The sequence below is a fragment of the Podarcis gaigeae genome (assembly GCF_964106915.1).
Source record: "Podarcis gaigeae genome assembly, chromosome: 11".
NCBI classification, from domain to species: domain Eukaryota; kingdom Metazoa; phylum Chordata; class Lepidosauria; order Squamata; family Lacertidae; genus Podarcis; species Podarcis gaigeae.
Genome location: NC_139687.1, coordinates 15,923,462 through 15,945,792, shown reverse-complemented (window position 1 = coordinate 15,945,792; position 22,331 = coordinate 15,923,462). Strand labels below are relative to the sequence as shown.

Below are 22,331 nucleotides of genomic sequence, written 5' to 3'. Positions count from 1 at the left end.
CTGGCTGTTATTTGAGTGCGGAGATCTGACAAAAGTGGGATCGCTTCATACAAATGGGCTTTAAAAGATTAACCGTTGATTTAAATAGAAACAACAATCTCTTAGCATTTATCCTAGTCTATTATTAAGCAGTCCTTTAGCAGAGATTTGCTTTCTTCCTCTTGACTGTTTATATCTGGTAAAGAACAGTTGTTTTTTTCTCTGTTGGTATACTAAGGATTCCACTTCCATCCTTTGTGTTCATGTTATATCATCGAACCATTGACCTGAATCATTTTAAAGGTGTTTGTAGAGGGACCTGCTTCACTCCCTCCTCATTCACATAGAGGTTTTGTACACTAGAGAACCCATCTGGTATTTCTTCAGCAATTATCATCTCATGTTGTGCATGTTTATATCCTTGTCCCTTTGCACCCAAATTTACTGTGTAAGCGAAAGCTTGGCTTGAAATTTTCTTCCTTTTATTTTTTTAGAGTTGTGCATTCCTTTCACAGCCTCCTACACACTATACCTTTAAAGCCCCCCCCCCCAATAATTGCAGTTTGTTAAGGGTTACTGTGAATTGTAACTCCATGGGAGGTAAACTAGAATGCCCAGAATTCTTTGAGGTACAGAATTTACTTTGGATGTGCTTTAAAGGTACAGTGTGGATGCAGCTATTGCCATTGTGGAAGGTATTAGGAATGGAGATTCCAAATAGAACTTCAAAATATTTTAATAGAAAGTAAAGAGCATGTCTCTCTCCCCAACTTTCTCAACAGATGCCAAGATGAATGTCCAGTGGGAACCTTTGGAGTACAATGTGCAGAGACGTGCCAATGCATGAATGGTGGAAAATGCTATCACATTAGTGGTGCATGCCTTTGTGAGCCAGGATACACAGGAGAACGCTGCGAAACAAGACTGTGCTCCGAAGGTGTCTATGGTCTCAAATGTGACAAAAAATGTCCCTGCTATTTGCCAAATACTCACAGGTAAGCTTCTAGAACTTTTGGCAGACATTCTTGTTCTATGCTAGTCCGGGCAACTTCAATTGGCCAAATATAGAGGGAGTTAGACTAAGGTCTGTAAAGGCTATGAGGAGGTTTCTGTTGCTTCTCTGCAGTATTGAGATGGCATTCTTGGTAGCTACTAACCACAGGTCTGAAGCTCCTTGGTTTCTAGTCCAATGTGCCAGTATCTGAAAGGATGGTTAGTTTTCCCATTCATTTCTCAGAAAAGAATAGTGAAGATTGCTTGTAAATAGGAAGTCTTGACTGCCTCTTCTAAGTATCAGTCATCTTGTGCTGCAGTTTTACCAGTTGTGGGCGATAGGTAGAATTAGTTAAGTGGTTGAATCAGGTTGAAACTGGGAACAAATGAAAACACTTTTGTGAGAGAGCAGAAGACAGCTGCTGTTTCAAAAAGGGTAAGGGAGCACAATTGTATGCACACAAGCCTGGGCATGGATGCAGTGGGGCTTGCTGCATTTAATCCAGTATTTAAGATGTATATACATTTTTAAGCAAGATTGCTGTGGCAAGCAGTCAGAGAGCTAATCCTTACATGGTGGAATCCATGGTTTTATCAGAGTTTATGGTTCAACTGTTGCACCAAGTGGCAGAGAAGCTTTAAAAGAAATGTTTTCACTGTTATCTGGCATCATGATCAGCAAGGATTATATATTTAAACATTGTGATTGCTTGATGTGTTCAGTAATTGATGTGGGAGCTGGTTACATTCCTTTCTCATTTTCATTAACGTGACTTTTCACTGATGTGCTTCCTGTTTTCTCATGTGCCATTTCCCCGTGGGCAATAGGTAATGTAGTAACTACCAGGTTGAGTTAGTTAAATGAAGAAAGTTTTACCAAACCAGTGCACCTTGCTTCTGTTAAAATCTGTATGTAGGAGCTACAATTAAGCTTTTAGAACATTAACTAAAGTCTGCTATAAACATTTTACATTGACAAGAATGTATGGCACAGCACTGTGTAGCATTTCTGATATTTCAAGGTTAATGCTTGATTCATGTTCAACACAGCTGTTCCATCATTTATACCACTGGAAAGACAGCTTTGGTCAAGTCAAACTGCAGATGTTCAGATGTAAACAGAAGCATGTGACTATTTTTGAACATGTTTTTGACATTTCCTCTTTTCTGTGACAAATGGAATGGACTTAGAAATAATGTAGGCGTGGGAGCATCTGTTTGTTAATTCTACAGTTTACTTCAAAAGAGCAAACGGTTTAAGTTGGCAGTATAGGATGAAAGCAAAACATTTCAGTTATGCCTGAACATATCCAAAATATATTCACATGTCTCTTTTAAAAGTGTGTGTATTATTCAATAGCATAAAAACATTGGATTTCGCCATGGGATAGTCATACGTGGGTGGCGCTGTGGTCTAAACCACTGAGTTTCTTCGGCTTGCCAGTCAGAAGGTTGGCAGTTCGAATCCCCACAACAGGGTGAGCTCCCATTGTTCTGTCCCAGCTCCTGCCAACCTAGCAGTTTGAAAGCACACCAGTGCAAGTAGATAAATAGGTATTGCTGCGACAGGAAGGTAAACGCCGTTTCTGTGTGCGCAGGCTTCCATCACAGTGTCCCGTTGCACCAGTAGCAGTTTAGTCATGCTGGCTACATCACCCAGAAAGCTGTCTGGACAAACACCGGCTCCCTTGGCCTGAAAGTGAGATGAGTGCCGCAACCCCATAGCTGCCTTTGACTGGACTTAACCGTCCAGGGGTCCTTTACCATTTCCCCCCTCAGCAATAGGCTCTACTTTGCCTCTTCCCAAGGAACTGGGGCATGGAGGCAAGTTTCTTCCTTTCAATGTACTGTATTGCCGACCTTTGCCATTCGAAGCTTTGACTTTCAAAACAGTAGTCACCATGAAAGTGCAGCCGTGCCCTCATACCCTGTTTGTCTTAAAGGCATCTGGTTGGTCACTGGAAAGCAGGATGCTGGACCAGCTAAGCCTTTGGTCTGATCTGGCCATACCCGCAAAATGTTAAGCACCATACCTAAGAGTATAGGCACAATGTATCTGGCATCTCTGCATAATTTGTCGCTGGCAGTAAAATATTTGATTAATTGCAGATTTAGATACTAATTTGATGTCCTGCGTGCTAGCAGATTCCCTAAGATGTGAACTTAAGAGATAAGTAGGTGCCGCATTTCTTAACATCTGTGTGCGCTGTGTATTGCCAATTAAACTAACTAAACACGAGCCATCAAAAGCTTCCAAAGTGTTTCTGCTTCCTATATTTTAATTACAAATTACGGAATACTAATTTTGGTGTCAATCAATATGTGCGCAGCTATGGCTTCCTAGCACACCGTGGCTGGGGAACAGGGCTACAGAATATCAATGTCACAGTTTGACTTCTACTTAAAGAAAAAGAGAGAAAATGAACGAAGAGGGATTTCTTATTCCCCAAAGACTTAAAGAAGAACAAATGGAGCTGTGGTTATTCAGTGGGGCTTTCCTGGCTTCTACTGCTGCACCCGATGCATCTGCTCCTGAGAGTCAGGGGGCCCCTGGAAAACTGTGGGATGAATCTCAAGGAATGTAGCAGGACTTGGGAATTTGCAGAATGCTATTGAGGCCTTTGTTGTGCAAGAAGAAGTGATAGGGGAAGCAGCCATAGTTCAGTAGTCAAGATTGGTATCATCTACATGGACAGACAGCAGCCCTTCAAGATTTCAGACTGGGGTCCCACCCAGCTCTACCTAGAGATGCCAAAGATTAAACCTGACACTTTCTGCATGCAGAGCTGATAATGTACAACTGGGCTACAGTCTTTCCCCTTTAGATACGGCTAGCCTCACTTAGAATCGCTTTTACTGAGCTGCGATTCAAGCTATGCCCTCCGCCATCCTGGACAGACAATATAGTAAGGTAACATACAAAGACAGACTATGTATATGTGGGCAACTGCGTGGAAGACATCTTGCACTATTTACTATTTTGCCCACTATACATTGGACCCTGGAGGTGATTTCTCGCCCTACTGTCCATACAGGAAAGATGCCTCTCCCTGTCAGAGAGGTCCTATGGCTTCTTAGCGATGTAAACTCTTCAGTGGCTCATAAAGTCGCCCACTTTTTGCTTTGGTGACCAAAAAGATCAGAAAGAAGACCCTGGACAATATAGGTGTGAACTGTAAGGGAGACATAGAGATCTAAATAAGGTAAAGGTAAAGGTACCCCTGCCCGTACGGGCCAGTTGTGTCCGACTCTAGGGTTGTGCGCCCATCTCACTTAAGAGGCCGGGGGCCAGTGCTGTCCGGAGACACTTCCGGGTCACCTGGCCAGCGTGACAAAGCTGCATCTGGTGAGCCAGTGCAGCACACGGAAATGCCATTTACCTTCCCGCCAGTAAGCGGTCCCTATTTATCTACTTGCACCCGGGGGTGCTTTCGAACTGCTAGGTTGGCAGGCGCTGGGACCGAGCAACGGGAACGCACCCCACCGCGGGGATTCAAACCACCGACCTTTCGATCGGCAAGTCCTAGGCACTGAGGCTTTTACCCACAGCGCCACCCGTGTCCCAGAGATCTAAATAGAGACCATTATTTGTGGCGTAACACCCCTTTTGCTTATATTTCTTTTTAATTCATATTTGTTGTGGCCAATGGCTAGTGCGATAAAGTTATTTAGATTGGTTCCTTATATGGAAACAGCCATCTTTCACCCCTGAGACACTGTCCATGGGAGGGAAAACATGTCATCATCTCCCATCACTCCCAGGAGTATTCGTCACCCCCAGGATCATTTGAAATGTGCACACCAGAAGTTGCAATTTCTCACTAAGTGGAACGGCTATTAGCTCTTTAAGAAGGTTTTGTTTTATTTTTTTAAGCAGCATTGGGATATTGGGGATAGGAGTGCTCTTAAAGTTGGAGTACTCCTTGGAATGGAGTTGTCGTCTTGGGTTTTGAAAACAGGCTACATGCAGCACGCCTGTGTAGGCAAGCACTTCGTACATGCCTCTTCTCATAAGGAGAACTGAGCACCATTGCAGCAAGCCCACTACCCATATCATTTTCTCTGACCTTCTCAAATGAATTATTATTATTATTATTATTATTATTATTATTATTATTATTATTCCCTGCCCATCTTACTGGGCTGCCCCAACCACTCTGGGCAGCTTCCAGCATATATAAATACATAGTAAAACATCAAACATTGAAAACTTCCCTAAACAGGGCTGCCTTCAGATGTCTTCTAAAAGTCAGATACTTGTTTATTTCCTTGACATCTGATGGGAGGGTGTTCCACAAGGTGGGTGCCAGTACCGAGGAGGCCCTCTGCCTGGTTCCCTGTAGCTTCACTTCGCTCAGTAAGGGAACCACCAGAAAGCCCTTGGAGCTGGACCTCAGTGTCTGGGCTGAATGATAGGGGTGGAGATGCTCCTTCAGGTATGCTGGGCCAAGGCCGTTTAGAGCTTTAAAGGTCAGCACCAACACTTTGAATTGTGCTCAGAAACATACTGGGAGCAAATGTAGATCTTTCTCAGCTGACCTTCTCAAATGGAATATTATTATTATTATTATTATTATTATTATTATTATTATTATTATTATTATTATTGTCTCAGCTTCTGCTCCCATTCACCAGTCTAGCCGCCACACTCTGAATTAATTATGAACTGCCTTGAAAACCAAAGATTGAAAATTAGGATCAAATATTTCAAATAATCAAATAGTAATGAATAATCTCAGTCCTCTATGTTTCCCAAAGATTTCAGAAACATGTAACACATAATATATCAGCTAGAAAAAAATGTGCACTTCCTGCTTTCTGTAGATTGGAGTTGAATGGAAAACTTACTTTATACTTGTGTGTGTGTGTGCTTTTATGCTTTTTGATTTACTCTCATAAGAAAGCCAGTGTCTTTTAGTGGTCACAGCATTTAGTAAGAGTGATAGAGAACATCAAGCATTAAGGAAGTTATATTCAATGAGCAAGGAGTCTTACAGCGAGGATTTCCCCCGCAAATCACTGAAGGAAGGCCATCTCCAGCCATAATTCATTTGATGTGTCTGGATTTTGGTACATCCTCCCCCTTCAGGATGCCTTGGGGAATATTACTTCAATCAGTGATCAGAGTCCATCTTTAAACAAGCTGTCTATTGTAAACATAATTGATCTGGATATTAAGGCTTCCCTTTGGTGAGCGTTAAGCTGAGTGCTTTGTCTGCCAGAGAACCACAGAGCACCCCTTTGTGTCCATTTTCCCGGCACATATATCTTAGCGCAGCTGATGGTGTCCATTTGTTACAAGACAACAGCTGTGTGACTGTTACTGAATGAAGCTGCTATTGAATGGAGCTGCTGTTTTCAGGTAAAGACAGCTGGTCTTTCACCAGGTATGGAAACCACAGGCTATCCATATTCTCCAAGGTTGTAAAAGTGCCCCGACCTTTCTTCTGTAAAAGTGATTTGGCGTCATTTCAAGGAAGGAAATCTGTTGCAGGCTAGCACACCACTTTAAGCGAGGGGAAGCATATATAGGTTTCTTACTCAGGGCCAAACTACACATGAGTTAAATGCATATTTGCACAGGATTTATTTATTTTTTAAATTCAGATTTACAGCATCAGCTCTGAGGCAGGTATTATGGCAAGTACAGCAGACATGGAAGAAATTTAACCCTTTCTTCCATGCTGTGGGAATCCCTGCTCTGAAGCTTGTATTTGCTTTGGGATGAAATTCCACACTGCACGTTAAATGCAAGGATGCCTTTTAACGCCATATCTTTAGTTTTAACTCACAAAGAAGCTCATGGATGTATCATAAAGGAGCACTAAGTTTCAATATGGTCTTCATAATAAAGCAGAACGCAAATTATGAGCATGAGTTTAGTGGTAGTCAGTTTGTGGGAGTAGGTGAGTGAGTTGCACCCTAAAGAGCCATCAGTGAAACACAGAGGTTTGTACACTTCATTTGAAAGGATATTATGGTTGTTTATTCGGATTACTTTTGTCACAGCCCACCCCAGAAATTAATTCTAACCATACCCACGTAACAGGAAATTTTCCACAATACAAAAGGAATGTTTTTAATTATTTAAGATATAAAATAGAAGTCCGTTTTACAATTACATAGGTAACATAATATTACAGTGTGTGTTCCTGTATCCCCACCCACTCCAATGCATGCATTTTCATTTTATTTTTAAAGCCCTCTGTGTGAAATCCTTTTATAATGTGTCTGTAAGAGTATTTTGCTGCATTGGATTCTTGGTGTCATATTTAACTCCAAATGTTTTATTCCTTTCATGCCTTGGTCACAGCTGTCATCCTATGTCTGGAGAATGTTCCTGCAAGCCAGGCCAGTCTGGACTCTACTGTAATGAGACATGTTCCCCGGGATTCTATGGAGAATCTTGTCAACAGATTTGCAGTTGCCAAAATGGTGCTGACTGTGACAGTGTGACTGGAAAATGCATCTGTGCCCCAGGATTTAAGGTACACAATTTCGATTGTCATTGACTATTCCTCATTGGCTATCTCAGCAGCTATCAGTCCTTTGGACACAGTGACTGCATTTTCCTGATGCTTCCTACTTGATAATTTTTATGTATTATGTGATCTGTCAAATGTCATAAAGGCCACTTCTGAGAATCTACAGGAAGTCTAACGTCCATTTCCACATTAATTGCCTATAGAAAAAAAATAGAATCTGTTTACAACCTCATTAACACGGAAAATGGTTGGATGAAAGAAATTTGGGGTACAGGCCTTTCTTGCCATTTTCATGTGTGAATCAAGGGGGAACAGAAGCACATAAAGGGTGCCAGCGTGTCACACCACGCTCATTGGTGTGAATGAAATTTAGTGTGCCATGGTTCTATATTTATTTTAAAAAGCAATAGTTCAGTAGTGCAACAGTGGAAAGGGAATGTTAGAAATCAAGACAGAAGCAGTAGCATTGTAACCAGGAAAACTAACACAATATCCGCCACTTCTGAATGTGTCCACTGAGTTGCTTGTAGCAATAACTGATAAAATGTAGATGAACCAGTCGCCTTAAAAAAAATAAAACTGAATTAAAAAATGTATGTCGGGAGGGGGATAGATCACACCTACAGGTTATGGAATTCAGTAAAGCAATCTGTTAGAATCTCCTCACCCATATTTGAGAATAAGAAAAATGGAAAGCTGCTAATTCGTTTGCCCTCCTTGGGTGGGTGGCTTTGCGGGCGGGCACCAGGTCTTCCCTGTGAACCGACCTATTGCCAGCCGGATTGTACTCCTGCCTCCAAATTGGCCAATGGTGGCAGGACTCTAGGGGGCGTTCACCTGGGTGCGGTGCCAACTGACCAGTATCAACACTTGGCCCCGCGCCCAGGAGAAGGATAAATACCTGCTGGCAGGGCCTGTGGAAAAGAAGCAGGGGGAACTATGGGAAGTTTTGATCCAGGGATTTAAGTGACAGTGTGTAATTCTCATTATAAATTGAATTATTGGTGTAAACCTGACATCTAATGTAGCAACCAGTCACCTGTATTTATATAAAAATGTAATGCTCAAAATACAGTCTTAAAAGCAATGATACTTTTTCTTCTGTTCTTCTTTTCCACCTATTTCTACTTACATTGTATGCCTTTAGTTGCCTCTGCTTATAGTAGAAGTAACAGGAATAAGGGAGAAATTGTGAAATGATGCATTATCTTTCATGCCAACTAATATGAAATTAGTATCTTTTATTAAGGATGATGTGGCAGTCTAGCAGGTTTGGCTTCCGCTATTAAATTAGCTTTGTGTCAAAAAGAAATAGCAGCAACTAGATGTATAAGCTAAGCCCCTTAGCTAACTTGCCAGAGCTTAAGTAGGGGGACATAACACTCAGATGTGCATATGAATTTCCATGAAATTGAAAGCAGTAGACACCATGTGCACTTGGGTGCACATTACTCTGTGCATCAAATTTTCACCTGCAGTTCCTAAGAGCTAGGGAATCTGAGACACTCTGCAGAGTTTCTCTTTATCATGACAGAAAAGAGGAAAACACTGTGGAAATGCAAATTTTACACATTCTTATTTATTATAGATTATGCACTTCCTAATATTTGCACAATTTCAGAGTGAGCAAATGGATATCTAGAATGCACTAAGAGACTTTCATATATTATATTTTTCCTGCCTGGGGATAATCTCAGTAAGAAAATATGTTTATGTTGCATGTTTGTTTGTTTGCTGTGAATATGCTATGTGCAAGCAGTCAGTAGGTACAGATTATCTCTTGCACAGAGATGTAGGACATATATGAAGGTATATGCTCTGCTTTAAAATTCAATAATGGCAATTATTCATTCAAAGACTGCTTGTGTAGTCATTGAAATCAAAAGGCCAACAACTTTCCTTTCAATTGCAATATGGCTTTTCTTTTTGTCAACCATGTTTTAGGGTTCTGATTGCTCTATTCCTTGCCTTCTTGGAACATACGGAGTAAAATGTTCCTCAACATGCAACTGCAAAAATGAGGCCACCTGTTCCCCTGTGGATGGTTCTTGTACCTGCAAAGCAGGTACGATAAATAATGTACTACTTGTAATACGGGAGTCATATGAAACATTAATTTATTTTTTTAAGGCAAGAAGTGGGACATGGATCACTTACTAACTTACTAACTGGATGTTAAGGCAAAGGGCTGCTGAGACCTTCTAATGTTACCAGAGGTGTTAAATATAAGCAAAACTGCAAAATGAAGAAGAAAGAATGGAACCCCCCTCCCCTCTTCTGTGGTTTCTAAGCACTGCTCATGCAACCAAGCTCTTCTCAAAATCTCAACAAATTTGATCCTACTATTCTGCAGTCCTGAGGAGTTGAGACAGTCAAACGGAGCACAAATACATGATTTTCAAATAATGTTTGGGGATGCTAGCATCATCTCAGAAAGGACCTAAATGTCCAACATAACAAATAAGCAGATGGAAAAGAGCTATAAGATAACAATTGTAACCAGCCCTTGACTATAGGAAATGCATTTTTATTTATTGTGTTAAGTGCACAGCGGCCTGCGTCAACAAAATGCCTTTCCTAAACATCTAATTATGCAGCTGGGGACTCTGGTCATGAGACAAATTCATCACAGAACATGTGTTTTGAACAACATATTGATTAGATTCAGCACAGAGTTATTTTTCTTCCCCTTGCTGTAAGTGAAGTATAAAATTAGGAATCCTGTTTGTGTCACTATTGATTACACAGAATTGCATTTATTTTTAATTTTAACTAGAAGGGGCATCTCCACCACATTTCCTATGATTTTATGGACCAAAATGTTCACAAGTATCAGCTTAAAACTAATTGTTCTTGGACAGCTCGGATCTTTTTTAAGGAAGGCTCATTTCCCTTCAGCTCTTACATATTTGTATCTTACTCTCACATACAGTATTTAGAGAAGGGTAGTGATAATCCCTACTGGATAATTTCTAACATCTATCCCAAGACAAATGGTGGTGTTGTTGTTGTTTTAAAAAAGCTGTGTGTTGTGCTAAAATTCTCAGTCAAAACTGTATCTTCACATCAGAAGTCTATCTGGCCCTCAGGACTCTCCCTAAACCGGCCTGAACGTGCCATGTTACTGAATAGTGACCTTACCAGCAGTTCACTTTTGATAGTAGCAAAGTTCAGCTCCTATCCATGTCCATTTGGCATCTTAATGTTCCTAAAATGTAAGCCAGCCCTCCCCCCGGGCTGGATAGGTGTGTAGGTGCCTGATTTTGCATGACTAGAAAGTAACCTATTGTACAAAGTCACATTTATTGCTCTGCCTGCTTTTGCCTCTCAGACCTGCAGACCCCAGACATGTAGTTCCCAGAAAGATGTCCATAAGGGAATTTGGCCCTCCCTTATCTATAGGCCCGAACATTGCATTACAGGTAAATTAAAATGGTGGGAGACCACCATGGATAGGCGTTCAGCTTGGCTCTGATTCAGTTATGGCACTGCTGCCCACCATCCACTAAAATCCCACCCAGGAAGTCTGCAGGCAGGGTGGTGAGTGGCACTGTTGGTGCCACTGCAAAGACAGCAGAATATAAGAAGGGGGAAAAGACAGTTGTGGCCATCTTTCAGAAAGGGAGCCCATTGATTCCACGGCACTAAGCATCCCCTGAAATCTGACATTGATTGTTGGAAGAAATAGGCAGGAAGAATTTGAAAATTAGAACTCTCTACTGAAAAGAGCTGTTTTGTTTTCATTGTGGTAGGTTGGCATGGAGTTGACTGTTCTATAAACTGCCCTAGTGGGACGTGGGGTCTTGGCTGCAATTTAACATGCCAGTGCCTTAACGGAGGGGCATGCAATACTCTGGATGGAACTTGCACCTGTGCTCCAGGATGGAGAGGAGAAAAATGTGAATACCCTTGCCAGGTAATTAAACACATTCCACTAAAAGGTGGGGTTTGTGAGTTTCAATATTCATAGAAATGTTTAAACTGTCCTGCTAAATCTAAGATGTTACACTGTTTAAAGGGGTGTGTGGAGTGCTAGGGGAGGGGTAATGCCTCTGGTGGGAGACATATTGTCTTCCTTCTGGGGTAGTTTTGTCCACCTTTGGTCCCCACCCTGCACTCCACTATCACCTGTGGTTCCTAAAAGCTGTCAGCATGCAACAGAGGCCGCACCCTGGGAAACAGCTTTGACTGGCCAGCTAAACCAGGTGAGAGTAGCCGATGGGTCTTAAACCTTCAGTGAGTTAAGGATTTTCCCTGCATGCAAAGACAGGCTCCGGCAGATTGAGGTCAAGTGGTCAAGAAGGTGGTATCTGCTTGTCCTGTAGAGGGAAGTGATGGGCAGATGGGGCTCATCAACCTGGAAAGGTAGCCCATCTAGGAGAAGGAAAAGTCTGATCCTGAACCTAAAACTGCCTTGTAGGGTATCTTCAGGTAAACAAAAGGTTAAGGAGTAAACTCTACACAAATCTGGAGTGGAGTCCCTAAAATGGTCAAATGGTGGCTTGTATGCTCCCTTCTGGCTCCTCCTGCAGCAACCTCCTGGTGACAAACGTATTGCTCTGTTTTCCTTTAGACCACATCAGTAAGGCCAAGAGTGGTTGTCTTGACAGCCGAGGACTTCTATACACACTCCATCTAGTGTGGGCAAACTGGTTGCACTCCCCTAAGTCTGCCTCTGAATTATAGCTGTACTTACGACAGTTAATCTTTGGTGGCAAAGATAAACTTGTAGCTAGATAATCCAGTCAACATCTTAAAGGTAAAGGGACCCCTGATCATTAGGTCCAGTCGTGACCGACTCTGGGGTTGCGGCACTCATCTCGCTTTATTGGCCGAGGGAGCCGGCGTACAGCTTCCGGGTCATGTGGCCAGCATGACTAAACCGCTTCTGGCGAACCAGAGCAGCGCACGGAAATGCCGTTTACCTTCCTGCTGGAGCAGTACCTATTTATCTACTTGCACTTTGATGTGCTTTCAAACTGCTAGGTTGGCAGGAGCAGGGACCGAGCAACGGGAGCTCACCCCGTTGCAGGGATTCGAACCGCCAACCTTCTGATCAGCAGGTCCTAGGCTCTGTGGTTTAACCCACAGCACCACCCGTGTCCCAGTCAACATCTTACACCTCTTTTAATTTCTTTTAAATCTAGCCATGGTGTTAGTGTGTGTTTATATGAATGAGAGAGTGATTGGATCAGGACCCCATGCTGTTTCCCCTGATCAAAATCCCCCCTTCCGAGTTGCTTTAAGGCCCGTTAGAGAAAAACATAAGAACATAGGAAGCTCTCTTATGCTGAGGCAGACCATTGCTCCATCTAGCTCGGTAATGTCAGTGCTGACTAGCACCATCTCTCCGTGGTTTCATGCAGTGGACATTCCCAACCCCACCTGGAGAGTCTGAGGGTTGAGCCTTAGACCTTCTGCATCCAAAGCAATTGCTCTGCCACTGAGTGATGTCCTTTCCCTGTACAAATATGGAAAGCAGCCAGGAATTGCTTTTTATCCCATCAATTGGAGCCCAGAAATTTGAAGCTCTAAACCACTTGCATACCAATGCCATCTAAAATTTACTGTTTACATTCAGCATTATTTTGTCTTCTTTTTTTCCTGACAGGATGGCACATACGGGTTGGACTGTTCAGAGCGCTGTGACTGCAGCCATGCAGATGGCTGTCATCCCACTACTGGCTATTGTCGCTGCCTCCCAGGATGGTCAGGTACATTTGAAATGAGTGGGGCAATAGTACAGCAGCATCCAAAGTATGGTAGGGTTTTACCATTGTTCTCTAAATCAGGGGTGGGGAACCTTTGGCTTTCCAGGTGTTGCTGAATGGCATCTCCCAGCATCCCTGTCCATTGACCATGTTTGCTGGGGCTGATGGGAGTTGTAGTCTAGAGCATCTGGAGGACCAAAGGTTACCTAACCGTGCTGTAAATGGATAAGATCTAGATCAGTTTATTCATTGGACAACAACTATTGCTTGTACATAACAAATATAAGAACCAAATGACACAAAATGTTGGAAATGGTTTGAAACCAGCATACTTAACCAGGACAGTTATATTTGCGGGGGAAATAGAGTCATGGGTCTCTGATACAAAATAGGTTTCCCATCTTGATCAGGGGCTCACGCCAGTTTTTAAAATGAAAAATTGCCACCTCCCTGTTTGCCCCAAAAGTAAAACAGTATCTTAGGGGGCAAAATGAAACCAGGAGGGAGTGACTTTCAGTACAAAAGGGGTACTTTCTCTCTCCTTTGCCTCTTTCAAGTAAGGTAGCTGTAGGACAGACTGCATCTGCTGAGGACCTGGATAGGCGATCACCTGGGGATTCTATGTATGCCACTATTGAGTTACATGAGGAAAGAAAACCATGATATAAATGTACTAAATATACATAAATAATCTTGTTCATGGAGCACAAGGATTCTACTCCTTTTCTGTAATGGCAGATAATCTCATGGTTATTCCAGGAACTGAATGTTACGGGAAGATCACTTCCTGGTGAGTTGGTGGCTGGCACTAACTGTTTCCCTCTACAGCAATGGTGGGGCTATTATAATGGTCCACTCTTAGAGGTTGATAGAATCTGATGGGAGTCTCTGAGACCCGTCAGTGAGTTTTCCCTTGGCATGGTTCCTGTCAGGAGCCATGAGACAGTTTAGTAGTGAGAACTGATGAGCAAGGCAGGACCAAAGAACAAGCCAGGAATCAGGACCAAAGAACAGCTGGGAATACTGGAAGACACCATTGCTCAGGAAGACCTACTTGCCTTAGCAAGACTCAGCTAGAAAAGGAAGTCCTTTATACTCCTTCCTGCCCACTGCCCAGAAAGATCCACTTTGGATGGGCATAGTTAGCCCAGAAGGATTTTCACTGAGAAAACGGCTGGCTGCAGTTCACTGGCTCTTGACATGGGGCATCCATTCAGCTCCCTGGTTTACCAAGAACTTAGGGGCAATTAAGCAGATAGGGATATGGCTTGAATGCAAGTAATAGAAAATGTGGTGTGAACCTACCCGGACCCTGAGATTATCCTCTGAAGCCCTTCTTTGTGTTCACGAGAGGTCCAGAGGGTGGCAACACGAGAACAGGGCCTTCTCTGCAGTGGCTCCCCATCTGTGAAATGCTCTCCCCAGGGAAGTTCACCTGGTGCCTTCATTATGCACCTTTAGGTGCTAGGCAGAAATCTTCCTCTTTAACCAGGCCTTTAGCTAATTGATATCCGATGCCCTTCTATATGTGTTGTGGGAAGGAGGATTATTAGGTTGCTTCTGTTTTTATTTTTATGATGCATTTTGTGTTTTTTATATTGTAATTTTATCCTGTGAACCACTCTTAGATTTACGGGTATAGGGCGGTATGCAAATTTTAATAATATCTCATCTCTATGGCTAGTCATATGCTCTAAATTGGATGAGGAACATGTGGCTCTCCAGATGTCACACTACAGCTTCCATAATCCCTTACCACTGTTGGCTGAGACTATGGTAAAGGAAGTCCAACAACAATTGGCAAGCCACAAGTTCCCCATCTCTGTCCTGACGGCGTACACCAGACTTGGCTCTCAGCAAGCCGGTGTGGATTTGTGGGTTGGGATTTTATGTCCTCATTGAACAATTCCACCTCTTCCAAAAGCAGCCACGTTGATGTCGTGCTTCAAAGTATGCCTGTAAGATCAGCAAATCTGGACTCTGTTTGACAAGGATTTTCCATTAAACCGTTATGAAAAGCACAGGTTTTTGTGGAAAGAGTTGAAGCATTTTACAGGTCATGGCACATTATTTTTTGCTGTGCTGTGACATTTTGTGGAAAATGTCAGGGCTTGCTGATAACTTTGGTGCAAGAGCACTTAAAAACTTATGTTAGGTCTCCAGTTATGAAGTTTTACTAGTGTACTATGAGGCATTATAAACACTGGTAGCATAGCAGACTGTAGTACTGATTTATGGATTAGTCCTGTCTGTTTTAAGGCAGCAAATTGGACTGTCGACTGTGTTTGTCTACTGTAAGATTTTTGTTTTTGTTTATCACATCACTGTTTTGCATCCTGATTGAGAGACCTGATAAAAGCATGTGCCCTTACCACTAGTGCTGAAGTAGATACACAGCAGCAAGCTGCTGGACCACCAATCCAATACTTAGCCCCCCCCCTTTCCAATTCATGTGCAAGCAGTGCACCTTTTTTCATGTTGTTTGTGTACAAGGTTGCTCTTCAACCCATTGCAACCCATTGCAAAGGAATTGCAGTTTGCATTAATACAGCCTCTGAAATGATACAGGTTCTAAAATTAGCAACACGTGGACCTCTGACACACACTTTTTGTGTGAGTTTGTGCCTTTGTTTTGTTTTCAGTTGACACCATTCTTTCACCAGCGCTATTTAGGCCTCTCCCTCCGTACCATTCCATGCTCTCCTTGTGGCAGCTCCACTGAGTTTCTCTTTCTCTTAAATTATCCTTTCCAGCTGCCTCAGCTCCTTGCTTAAGTACACACTCACACTGCACTCTGGTTTTTGTTTTGTTTTTTATGTGCCTGCGTTGTTCTGCTTGAGAATACTCTCCTGAAGTTTTTCTCTGAAGGATGCACCTGTGTTCCCTTGAGTGCCTGCCCTTACTTTAATAGGAAAATAGCTTTAAGGAGTTAGAAGAGGTGTTGAAACTTTTTGTAAAAGATTTTCTGAGACCTCAAACCAAGCATATTGACCTCAATAACTGTTTTATCAGGAAAATCAAGAGTTCTGTAGCACCTCAAAACTAATGGATTTATTATGCCAGAAGACATGAAGTTGATTTCAACACATGCATTTATATATTTTCTTAGTCTTTATATTCTGCCTTTCTTCCATCATGAAGCCTAAGGCAATATACATATGTTTCCTCGGCATTTGCCCAAACCTAGACAGGCTTGGCTCCATCAAGGGGGATGGCCTCAGACCGTGCACTGAGTTCTACAGGTCTTTTCTTTCTTTCTTTCTTTCTTTCTTTCTTTCTTTCTTTCTTTCTTTCTTTCTATCTATCTATCTATCTATCTATCTATCTATCTATAGATCATCTATCTATCTATATCCATCTATCTCTGCAGCAGATGAACATGGTTACACCTTCGGATGTGTTAATCAGGAGTTAGATCACTATGAAACAGTTCCTGTGAGCATATAGCAGAAAATACCAAATATCGCTCACAGTAAAAACATTCTGGGGATAAATTAATGGAGGTAACTATAGTTTTCAGTGTAGGGCTTTCTTTGCTTTGCTGTATTAGCATCTTCATACATAGTGTTGCTTGAAAATTTTAAAAAACAAAAAAGTGTGAAAATCAGTGGTTAAAATCAGTGCAGTTTTGAAATGTTCAGACCACAGTTTTGATTCAAAATAGCATCCAGTTGTATCCAAACATAGATGAAAAACCTGCTCCTTGATCCCAAGAACTACCATGCAAAATTTGGTTATGGAATCATAAGAACTGCCAAAATGCATAGTGAACAAACAGCGTTTCAAAATATGTAGTGGTAATCAGGGGTGCCAACTTGAATGGAATATTGGGGGGTAGGTAAGATAATCAATCACAGGACACGGCGCATGCACACCATTTGAATGGCAATGCCTATCAACTTTTGGAAGGGCAGCCCCCTCAAGTATTTTATTGGGGGAGTCAGCCCCTAGGGACCTCAGCCCCTAGGAGCTGGCCCCTATGGTGGAAATGTTGGTTTTGAAGAGACCTTTATTGTGGCTTTTCAATATGAGAAATTTCTCCTGATATTCAATCGACTAGCTGTCGGTGTGAACTAGTTACTGGGTCTGCAACAGCAATGGAGGTGTGGAGAGTTGAGTCCCAGTGTTGGGATAGGTTCTCCTTTGGGGTCAGTGTCGTTGGCCTGGATGTTATGTTCCACAGCCTCAGTTCAGTACATCACACTGTTGCATTACTAAAAGTATTTCACAACACGATCCTATATTTACCAGCTCATAAGTCAACCCCACTGAGTTCAATGACACTTCCTTCCTTGTAGGTGTGTGTATAATTAAAGTCTTAATATATATAACATTATAACAACATAGATGTTACCACTCAAAGGATTATTTACTTCTTTCACACAATTACAGATGCTGCAGGAATGCTAATTTAGATGTGAAACACTTGGCACAGTCCTTTGAGCATTAAATGCATGAGGATTTCTTCAGAGCTGCTTAGCTGAAGTTTATCATGACCATTTAGCTATTGCCTAGCAACTTGCAAAGGCCGTCAAAGAGTTCTTTGTCCATTATCCTGGCAAAAACTTTTCCTTACCAATCTGCTTATCAAGAATGAAATTTGCGTACCAACTTATTCATAATTCTTTTGTTTCATAGGGCACATTTTAAACGTTCAGAGCTTCGTGGATACATTATTCATATTGATTTTAGTTAAAATTGTGTCGGAAGACTTGCATGCAAATTACCCACGCAGCTCTGTTGTCTGCAGTCTTAAATCATTCAAAAAAATAAGGCAGAGCTGTTTGCTGACATTTGTTATTCAAAATCTGAGCATGCACATGTCTGCTGCAGATACAAATTCTCTTAGAAATTTTCTGTGTGAGCTATACAGAGATAAAATAAATATAATAGATTAATGTTTATGGACAAGAACCTAAACTCATGAGAAAAATCAGGTTAGCTGTATATGTGCATATACACACACAGGTTTACTCTCAGTCGGACTGATAAGCTGTGACAGCCAACACCTACACTATACATTTAAAACACATTTCTACCCCTTTCACAGTCATGGCTTTCGTCAAAGAATCCTGAGAACTGTAGTTCAACCCTCATAGAGCTACAGTTCCCAGCACCCTTAAAAGACTTAAATTCCCAGGATTCTTTGGGGAAAGTGATGTGGTTCAAATGTGCTTTTAAGTGTATTGTGTGAATGTAAGTGTGTCTTAGACTCTTACATGTGTGGCCACAAGGAGTTGATAAGCTTTCATTTCTGTCTGTAACTAACCACAGCTTGTTGTAATGTCTGAACTTGTCTTAAGTTGGCTTACCAAAGCACAACAACTTCCATTGGTAATTTATGAAGCTTGCTTGTTTAGATATTTCTTTAATGGCAACACAAAAATAACAATAAAATACTTTGTTATATACAATGGAACCTCAGTTTTTGAGTTTCTCGGAAGCTTAATGATTCAGAACCTGAACGCCGAAAACCCGGAAGTGAATGCTTCCGTTTTCAAGAGTGCCTTGGAAGTCGAACGACTTCTGAGGTGCTTTTCTCCATTGAAACTGCCTACCACCTATTGCGCCTCGGTTGTCGAACATTTCAGAAGTCAAACTGTCTTCCGGAACGGATTTTGTTCGACAACTGAGGTTCCACTGTACTCCGATCACAGAGTATGTACATTGCTTCAACTGGTCTTTCAGTATTGCATTTTCTGTATATTTATATATGACTTCTGTAATCTTTGAGCATTCAAACTTAGCTTAGATAAGCCCTCCAAAATTAATTCTGAGAATTAAGGGGCTTTAGCTCCCCAGGGTTAGAATTACTAAAAGAAAGAAAAGACAGCCACTCTTCATGAAAGGTATCCTGGTACATAAGGATAAAATCATTCATTTCCTAATAGTGGCTTGTGTGGAAATTTCATATTACTGTAAGAATAAGGATTTTGCACTAAGATGATGGCAGTTAGCACTGGCTGATGAACTCACACAGTACTGTAGGCTTATTATGGCAGGGGCACTTTTAAGCTTCTGCAAACAGTAGTTAAAATAAACCACAGTTTAGGGTTTGGATGTAACACAAAACCGTGATTAATAAAAATGGAAGCATAGATGTCCATACTTCTCATGGTTGTGCCAGAAGGGGAAGAGGGGGGTGTAAAAACTGTTCGGAATCACATGCAAATGCAGCCATGAACTTAAACCAGATGAAATTGGGCTGAGCATGTATGTCTTATAATATGTTTAAACATATGTCCTTTGAACCATTTTTACTTAAAATTCATTAAAATATGCCACATTGACCACCCAGAACTCTTTCAGTTCACCTTACTAATGTGCAACTTAACACATGGCCATTGGAGAAGCCAGGTGGAAAGCAGTAAAAAGGCAAGTGAGGGCTATATACTAGTTTTTCTCTACTGGGTTCTACTGGACCCATATTTTTTGCTCAGCCATTTTCACTTGTCTCCTCCAAGCATATGCACATGAATTCCTACATCTGAGCCTGTATTTTAGAACTTTGCAGCATGTTCATGTTGTTTTTTTCAGGTGCTGCGTTCATGCAGCTTTCAGTGGCATATAAGGGCCCTCAGTATCTTTCACTTAGGAATCTCATTCAGATGCAAATCTAGGTGCCTCTGTTTAGGTTACAAGTTGAAAAAGGTTGTTCTAAGCTGTTGAAAAATAAGGTACTTTGTGTCTTGATTCAGAAAACTCCCGTTAGCTAGGCAGACAAAAATCAGCTTGTAAAATGCTGATAGCATAACGAGTCTTCTGTGTCTTGGCAATCAGTTCAAATTCCATTCAAATTTGCGCATTCACTCAGGAAAAGTAGTCCCTTTATGGTTGTTCAGCATCCTGTGCAAAATTAGTTGTTGAGTTCTTGTCAAATTTCAGTGTGACGCATTTTCCACCACAGTTGCCTCTGTGGCAGCTTCTCTGACAGCCTTAAGTCAGCGTCAGGGTCAAAGATGCAAAGGTTTTGACCTTCATTCACCTTTCTTCCATCGAACAGGAAACATTTCTCAGACAGGACACATCCCCTATAGAGCAGGTGGGTGGGACTGCTTATTGTACAGGCAGCCGCAGTAATGAATTGTCTTGCAGTCTTTCCCAGTTCTTCAGCAAACTGTGCAAAATAATTACTCTGGGGTGATTTAAATAAAGCTTCCTCTGCAAAAACCGGGGGAAGGGGGGGAGTCTGTTTTCCTGAGTTGCTCGTTTAAGAAGTCTAATAGCAAGTGGAGCTGAAGCACATTTTTCATGAAATACTTACAAAGCTAGTCATTCTTCTGGATTTAGTCCCCTTTTTCTTTAGCCGAATGATTCATTCAGTAGCTGTACGCTAATAATAAGTCAATTGATAATAGAAAGCACTGTAGACACAATAAAGTCTGAGAGCTGCAGTGGATTCCGACTGGCATTTGACATGAAAGGAGACTTCTGAGAAGTAATAAAAAACAAAGAAATCAAGGGAGTTAGTCTTACTAACTGTAAAAGAGGGGTGAAAAAGACCTATGGTTCCTATGAGCCATTGTTGTGTTACTGATCCAGAACTGGCCTCCACAGTCACTTATGGACTCACTGCTCAGACCGTGTTCGTAGAAGACAATCTTACTCGGCTACAAGTGGTCGCCAAAGAAGAAGAATATGTGCTGGAGTTTTGCCCATGTTGTATAAACTTTTGCAAAAAGCAATGAGGCGAAACATTGAATGACCAAGGTCCTTAGCATTGCTAGCATTCTGAATCAGTCTTGTACTTCGCTTATTTCAGTTGGGCAGGAAACCTAGCAGTAATCAGATTACCAGTGCTTTTTTCTGGGGATACACAGGGGTACACATACCCCTAAACATTTTGTGAATCTTTGTACTTTTGTCCATTTACTGTTTTTATTTTCCCCGTTTTGAACTATAAAATGGTGATTTTCTTGAGTCAAAATGACAATTCCCCTAAACCTTTGTTTTTAGAAAAAAGCACTGAATTTAGTACATATGTGGGTTTCTTCAGTAGCTGTTGCCTTCAGATTTTCCTCATTCAAAACAGAAAAAGAATAATCTGAAACTAAACTCGGTTCTCCTCCCCCAATGGAATGACAGGGCCGGAAAAAGATAGGAAGAAAATGGCTGTTTTTTTTCTGGATAAACAACAGATGTCCTTCTAGCTCAGTATCTGTTCCCATTCAGAATGGGGAATATCGGTCAATTTCCAGTCTGTGCCATTCCTGCATTAATTGCAGTTAATAATAATAATCCATGTGAAAATTCATATTTAAATATATACTTAAATACACAAAATATCTGTTTAAATGCTTATCTTACCATAATGTATGTATTTCTAAATATATCGGGATGTATCCAACACAGTGCGAGCGGCGTTCCACTAATGCAATGACACTTCCTCCCCTCTCCCCTCACATAGTCCAAATCAGCTCTAGAGGATCCCCCCAACCTTTCAGAGCAGCTTTGGGGGTACACAAGGGACTGCAGGAGAGAGAAGAGGAAAGTTCCATTGTATGAGTGGAAGTCTGTTGCACGAGTGGAATGGCGGAATTGCGTACAACACATCTTATCTTAAAAACACACAATTTGAATGCATTCTGATAGGTTGCATAAGGCACTGCAGAATAAGCAACGCCTTTGCATGCTTCTTCCTTGCATCATTTTCCTTCTGATAGCTGTGCAGTGTTAGCAGCCTCGTGCTTGTGATACCTTTGATTTGAGAGTTTTCCTCCAGTGCGGTTCGTGACAGCTCTGTCTGCTTGTACACTTGTAGGCATGCATTGTGACAGTGTATGCACTGAAGGACACTGGGGTCCAAACTGTTCGCTGTCCTGTTACTGCAAAAATGGAGCATCATGTTCACCAGACGAAGGGATCTGTGAATGCGCACCTGGCTACAGAGGCACCACTTGCCAAAGAAGTAAGCTTCTAAGTCTCTTGTTCTTCTATTTACTATGGCTGTGCTGTAATGCTGAATGGTAGTATTTTAAACTACTAGTAGTATTGTAAGCTACTGAGGGACGAGGGTGGCACTGTGGTCTGAACCACTGAGCCTCTTGGGTTTGCCAATCAGAAGGTTGCCAGTTTGAATCTGCATGATGGGGTGAGCTCCCGTTGCTCTGTCCCGGCCAACCTATCAGTTTGAAATCATACCAGCACAAGTTCATAAATAGGT

General features: G+C 41.7%; 1 protein-coding gene across 1 annotated transcript in view; it reads left to right on the top strand.

The window, feature by feature from the left end:
- The window catches only part of MEGF10 (multiple EGF like domains 10), a 114,367-nt gene that overhangs the window by 70,649 nt on the left and 21,387 nt on the right, over positions 1–22,331 (top strand). The window contains exons 9-14 of the mRNA XM_083702223.1: positions 762–974; positions 7,286–7,460; positions 9,402–9,522; positions 11,210–11,373; positions 13,069–13,171; positions 21,930–22,076. Coding sequence (XP_083558349.1) covers positions 762–974; positions 7,286–7,460; positions 9,402–9,522; positions 11,210–11,373; positions 13,069–13,171; positions 21,930–22,076 — 923 coding nt within the window. The remainder of the gene's footprint in view (positions 1–761; positions 975–7,285; positions 7,461–9,401; positions 9,523–11,209; positions 11,374–13,068; positions 13,172–21,929; positions 22,077–22,331) is intronic.